The sequence below is a fragment of the Galeopterus variegatus genome, unplaced genomic scaffold, assembly GCF_000696425.1.
Source record: "Galeopterus variegatus unplaced genomic scaffold, G_variegatus-3.0.2 Scaffold1973, whole genome shotgun sequence".
In the NCBI taxonomy this organism is placed as follows: Eukaryota; Metazoa; Chordata; class Mammalia; order Dermoptera; family Cynocephalidae; genus Galeopterus; species Galeopterus variegatus.
Genome location: NW_007728084.1, coordinates 222,885 through 229,912, shown reverse-complemented (window position 1 = coordinate 229,912; position 7,028 = coordinate 222,885). Strand labels below are relative to the sequence as shown.

The following is a 7,028-nucleotide window of genomic DNA, read 5'->3' as shown; positions in this document are numbered from 1 at the left end:
CGGCAATGGGATTGCAACCCTCGGCGTTGCCCCCGCGCCTCGCTCAGCCAGTGAGCGGGAATCGGTCCGTATGCGGGATCCGAACCCTCGGGCGGGAGCGCCGCCGCGCTTCCCAAGCGGCGCACTATCCAGTGCGCCACCGGGCCGGCCCTGGAGTGATCTTTTGAAAATGAGAAAGAATCTTGTACTTTTCCTACTTAAAATCTGTTGTCACTGACTTCCCATTGCCTTTGGAATAGAATTCAGACTTTATACCATGGCTTTAAAGCTTGGTGTGATCTGGCCCTGGGCTTCCTGTCTGCCTGGCCACACCAATCCTGAGCGACTCTTTTCCCCGACTTGCCATGCTGTAGCCATACTGGCTTCTTCTAGGGCTCAGACTCCTATCTTGTTGTGTGCCAAGTTCTTTATCTCTTCTAGTTATTTGTACAAGCTACTCCCTCTGTGCATACATAGTACCTTCCCCTACCTTTCACCTGGCTAACTTCTCATCTTTTAGGTTTTACCTCAGCTTTTTGCAGAGGAGCCTTCTGTGACCTCCTCCACTATATTAGGGCCATCCTGCATTTTTTTTTCTAGCCCTTGACACAATTGGTTAGTAGTTACTTGTGTATTTGTACAGTATCCATCACCCATACAAACTCTGTGAGGGCAAAATCCATTCTGTGGTTTGTTTACCATTGCACCCCCAGTGCCTGACAGTCCTGAGCACATAGATAGCACACAATGAATGTTTGTTAGATTTGTTGAATGAATGAGGGTCATAATTGTTTTTAATTTCTATCTTGAAAAACTTGTAATTTTTACACCATCACAGAACAAATAGGACTGTTACTCCAGCTTTACAGTTTATGTAGCTAATGTCATCTACTTTTGATAGTTCTACTACATTTTCAACTGTTAAGAAATACTCTTTGCCTTGGGAGGTTGGGACATTAAAATTGTGAATCAAGTGCTGGCCGGTTAGGTCAGTTGGTTAGAGTGCCACCTTGTAACATCAAGGTCAAGGGTTCAGATCCCCATACTGGCCAGCTGCCAGAAAAAAAAAAAAAAAAAAAAAAAAAAAAAAAAAAAAAAAAAAAAAAAAAAAAAAAAAAAACATTGTGAATCAAATCTTAAGGGAATTTTTCCTCGCTGTTGCCTGCATTTATTACGGTGACTCTGTTTAGCATGGCCTGACCAATCATCAGTTTAACAGCAGTATGGCTGCTGAGTTTTGAAATTGCAAAAACTGGTACTTTTTCCCTTGAGTTGGGCATTTGTGCCAGAGTTTAGAAGCAGCGCTCTCCTTCAGCCATGATTTGGGAAGCATCCCAATACATGCTGTTTGCATTGCAGCTGTGGGAAAGTCCACCTTTGTGAAGTTACTCACGAAAACTCACCCAGAGTGGCACGTAGCGACAGAACCTGTAGCAACATGGCAGAATATCCAGGCTACTGGCACCCAAAATGTAAGTTTTCAGTTGTGGTGGGTAGTTGGCAGGCATGGGTGAGTAATCTAATTGTGATAATTTAATTTTCTCTGAGTAGATGAGGCAGCCCAGTTTGAGTCTCCTTTTTAAAACAGCTTTATTCCAAAAAGCAGACCACATACACCAGAGAGGATATGACTTGTTGGAATATGTTTAGTTTTGATTTTTTGTGGTTTTTATATGTCTGTAAAGTGACTGCCTCTGTTTTTTGTGATTTACCAAAGGATGTCCAACCCCCCTGGTTTTGAAGATGAACTTTGTCATTCTTACCCTTAATTATTTATATTATTGTTACTGAAGCTGACCATCAGGATTAATAGTTAATTATAGTAATTTATAAAGCCTTCAAAATTGGATGGGATCTTAGAGAGCATCCTGTCACACTTCGAGTCAATGCAGAGGTGACAGCTAACATTTGTGAAACACATACAATGTGCCAGGCACTATGCTATGCAAAGCACTGTACGTTTCATTTATACATGGCTTAGGCCCTAGTGTCAGGTCTGCTGCTTTGACAAAGGCTGTAGGGTTGGTTTCAACACCAACCACATCAGTGTGAGTAGGGAAGGACCAGTCTGGACATGAACTTTAGAGGCAGCTGAGGGAGGGGCAGCCACCTGGAGCATTCATTCACTGAGTGGCTCATTCTGTTTTTTAACAACTCTTAATTGTGAGACAGTTCTTCCTTGTGTTGAGCTACATTGCCCCTCTGTGACTTTGACTCATTGGCTCAAGGTCTGCCTCTTAAGTCTTTTAACTTTTCCACGTGGCAACCCCTATATAGTTGAAGGCAATGATTTACCTACTCTTTTTCCCCTTCAGGTTTTCTCTCTTTCAAGCCAAACACCTCCAGTTTTCTTCCAGACTGTTCTTCATTCTGCAATAACTTTGTCTAAGTAATGAGCTCCAGTTTGTTTGTTTTCCACTTAGAATTTAACAAGAGTGGTATTAGAGCTGAACAGGGTGCTCTGGATGTAGTCGAAATGGTACAGAATATCACAGAACTTGTTATGGGTTCCCTTTTTCTGTTATTCCAATTCCAAAAATTTTGTTACCTTTTATGGCAGACACATCATGCTTATTGAGAATTTTGGGTTCTTAGGTTGTCTTTTTACATGCCTGTGTTTGTACTTATGAAATTAACTTTTCCATTTAGAAATAAATTATATATCTTTTTTCTAAGTATGCCACAGTTTACCTATTGGGATTTCAAAATACGTCCACAAATTGTTTGATACTCCTCCCTTCAAGAGGTGGAAGTTAATTCTCCTCCCCTTGAGTGCAGGCTGGATTTAGTGACTTGTTTCTAATGAGTAGAATGTAGCAGAAAAAAGTGTGTGACTTTCTAGGGTAGGTCGTAAAAGGCATTGTAGCTTCCATCTTGCTCTGGGGGAAGCCATCTGCCATGTCATGAAGCAGCCCTATCATGAGGCTCATGCTGCAGTGAACTGAGGCCTCCTGCCAACAGGTACGTGAGTCAGTCTTCTTGGAGGCAGTTCCTTCAGCCCCAGTCCAGCCTTGGGATGACTGTAGCCTCACCCAACATCTTGACTGAAATTTCATGAGAACCATGCAGCTAAGCTGCCTCTCAAATTCCTGCCCCATAGAAACTGAGATAATGAATGTTTTTTGTTTAAGCCACTAAATTTTGACATAATTTGTTAGGCAGCAATAAATAACTAATACTCCTATAATCCCATTATCCAGAGGTAAAATGGTTAACATTTTTATCCCTTTAGACTTCTTTCTACACAGGAGAAAATGTGTATATTTACATATACTTACATAAATGTATAAAATATACGAGTATGTACACTTGATTTTTTTAAACAAAAATTGTGATTGCAACCTGCATGTAGCTTGATAGACAAGATCTTCCTCTTTTTTTTTGACCGGTAAGGGGATCGCAACCCTTGGCATGGTGTGGTCCGCACCACGCTCAGCCAGTGAACGCACCGGCCATCCCTATATAGGATCCGAACCCGCAGCCTCAGTGCTACCAGAGCTGCACTGTCCGAGTGGGCCATGGGGCCGGCCCCAAGATCTTCCTTTCAAAGTAATGTTATTTTAATGGTTGCAGTATACTGCATAGTATGAAATATTATCATTTAGTTATTCAGTCCTCCATCTTGAATAGTTTTCTATTTTCCCCCTATTATAAACAATGTTGCAATGATGAATATCTTTGTAGTTAAATCTTTTTTCTTCTTAATAGCCAAATTTTGTGTACCCATGTATTTTCTTAGGATAATCTAGAACTGGAATTTTGATGTCCACAAATTATGCATATTGTTGACACTTGTTATGTTTTACAAAATTTTCTTCAGAAAAGTTGTACCAATTTCCTCGTATTCTCAGCAACACTGGGTATTATTACTTTTATCTTTGCCAATGTGAGAGGTAAGAAAACATTGTATTTTATTTTATATTTCTTTGATTACCAATGAGTTGAACATCTTTTTTTTTATTGTCCATTTATTGTTCTTCATCAGCGAATTGCCTATTCAAACCCCTTGCCTTTTTTTTGCAATTGAGATCTTCATGTTTTTGTAATGGCTTCATAAGAGCTCATTGTATGTTCAGTATACTCTTTGTCATATACTGCTGGTATTTTTCCCAGTTTGTCGTTTTTCTTTTACCTTTATATATGATATATTTTGCAGTATAGTACATTTACGATTTTGCATAGTCAAATCTGTTTATCTCTTTCTTTATAGTTACTGACTTTGATACTAAAGATTAGAAAAACCTCCCAAAGCCCAAGATTATAAAACACATCCACCTATATTTCTTTCTGTTGTTTTTATGGTTTTGTGCTTTATGTGACTTTAAAAGTTATAGAATTCTAATTTTATTTTTTCACAAATTGTTATCTACTTATCCCAGTAGTATTCTTGTTTAGTTTATTCCTGAATAGAATATATATTTTGTTATTGTGACTAGAATCATTTTTCCCCATCATCTTTTTAAATTGGTTGTTGCTGTTTTAAAGGAAAACGGTTGTTGTATTTGTCTTGTATGGCTTAGTTCTTGTATTAATTTTTTTCTTTTGCTTTATTTGCTTGGAGCTTTAGAAAATAGTAGTTATCTCTAAATAGTAACCATTTGGAAATTTTCCAATATCTGTATCTCATTTATTTTATTTTACTTTTTGGTGGCTGGCCCATAAGGGAGTCCAAACCCTTGACCTTGGTGTTATCAGCACCATGCTCTAACCAAGTGAGCTAACCAGCCAGCCCTTATTCTATTTCTATTTTTTTTGTTTTCTTTCATTGGGTAGAACTTCCAGAACAGTATTAAATAATAGCAGTGAGGGTAGTCACCCTTACCTTGTTCTGTCTTTAATGAAATTACCTCTGATATGTCAGTGTTAAGTTCTGTGTTTGTTATTCATTTCAATAGAACCATGTTGGGGAGGTACCCTTCTATTAGTAGGATATTAACTGTTTTTATTGGAATTTCCATCAAAAGCCTTTCTAGAATCCAGTGAGATAACCATGAGGTTTTTCTTTTTTAATATCTTAGAATTAGTTATATATTTGATAATGGTGTCATCCTCACATTTCTAGAATGAACTTTTTTGGTCATAGTATAGTACTATTCCATTAATTTGCTAATAGGTTGTTTAGAATTTCGCAAGTGTATTTATAAATTTAATTGGTATTACTATTTGTATGTACAGTTTTTGACAAGTTTTGCCATTAGGGTTATGAAAATAGATTGAGAAGCTTTCCATCTTTTTTAGCATAGGAATTACCTATTCCTTGAAGGTATGATAGAAATCATCTTTAAAATTATAAGGATTCAGTGCTATTTGAGGGGAATAGTTATTGCACAACTGTTTTCTTCCTTTGTTACTATTCAGGTTTGTTTTTTTAACCTTCTCTTGAGTCAATTTTAATAATTTTGTTTTCTTAGAAAATTGCCTTTTTATTGACATTTTCAAATTTAATAATATAAAATTAGTACATGTATTCTTTTATACTTCATTTTTTTTGTTTTGTTTTGTTTTGGGTGGCTGGCTGGTATGGGGATCCGAACCCTTGACCTTGGTGTTATAACACCATGCTCTAATCAATTGAGCTAACCAGCCAGCCCTCTTCTATACTTTAAACTCTTATGTATCCAGAATTACTGTATCTTGTCTGATGTTGCTTATTTGTGTGAATATTTTGGAAGAGAATAGATTTGATAGATGATTGTCTATTTTATTTGCCCTTTTTTTTTTTTTAAAAGATGACCGGTAAGGGGATCTTAACCCTTGGCTTGGTGTTGTCAGCACCACGCTCACCCAGTGAGCAACCGGCCATCCCTATATGGGATCCGAACCCATGGCCTTGGTGTTATCAGCACCGCACTCTCCCGAGTGAGCCACAGGCCGGCCCCTATTTGCCCTTTTTTAAAAGATCTAATTAATAGATTTTATTTTTGAATTCTGTAGGGACTTGCATTCTAGTTCATTAATTTTTGTCTTTAAATTTATTCATTTCTTTCTCAGACTTTCTTTGCATTTTTGGGGTCAAATGATCAGTTCACATATTTTTTCCTTTTTTCCTGACTTGGTACTAAAAGCATTTGCAACTGGGAATTTTCTTCATGAAATTAAACTTTGACTCTGTCGTCAAGATTTTGACATAAAAGGTTTTACTGAGATTTCCAAAGAGTTTATTATTGTAGTTTTGATCTATTCTTTGCCCAAGAATTGTTTTAAAAGTAATTTACATTTTTGAGTATATTTTGTTGTGTACATTATTCTATTATTTATTTCTAGTTTTATTTTGTTATGGTCAGACAATATTACTTCCCAAGATTTTCTTTATGGCTTACATATGATCAGTTTTGGTACATGAACTGTGATCTTTTAAGAAAAATGTTATCTATGAGGTATGAAATTTGTGACGTATTTTATCATTCTAATGTGCCACTGATTGTAAGATACAGAATCAATTTAATAACACTTCTAAGGAATAATTAACATGTCTGTTAAGTTTAATTTAATAATCATTTTAAGATGTATGCCAGTTTCAGATATGTGAGAAGAAAAGATTTAGTTCTCCAAGTTCTTGTTTTTGGGGCTGACCTTTCCTTTTAAATTGAGAGAAGTGTGTTAAAATTTGTGCTTTTATTGTATTTTGTTTGGCCTTGCTCTATATTTGTATATTTCAGTGCTTTATTACTCACTGTAAGAAGGCTCCTGACTTCTTTGTGAGTCTTTATTAGTTCATTAGTATTTTTAAAAACCCTCTTGTAGCATTTAAGGTTTTTTTTCCTTGATACACTTTGACACATGGGCTTTCTTTTTATTTGCATCTGCTTGGTGAATTTTGCTGTCACTTTGTTTTCAACCAATCTGTGTCATTTTGTTTTAGATGTTTCTCTCAGGAACAGAATTTTTAGTTTTTTACCCAACCTGAGGGTTTGCCTTTCCTGGGGATCTTTCTCCTTTATTATGATTACATTTAATTTATTTCTGCCATCTTATTTTGTGCTTTCATCTTTTTTTTTTTTTTTCCGTTAAATTTTTATTTTGTCAATATACAATGTATTTGATTATTA

General features: G+C 36.4%; 1 protein-coding gene across 2 annotated transcripts in view; it reads left to right on the top strand.

Annotated features, from left to right (window-relative positions):
• Positions 1-7,028, top strand: part of DGUOK (deoxyguanosine kinase) — a 35,934-nt gene that overhangs the window by 10,381 nt on the left and 18,525 nt on the right. For both annotated transcript variants that reach the window (XM_008579884.1, XM_008579883.1), the window contains exon 2: positions 1,339-1,451. In XM_008579884.1, the coding sequence (XP_008578106.1) occupies positions 1,339-1,451 (113 nt within the window). The remainder of the gene's footprint in view (positions 1-1,338; positions 1,452-7,028) is intronic.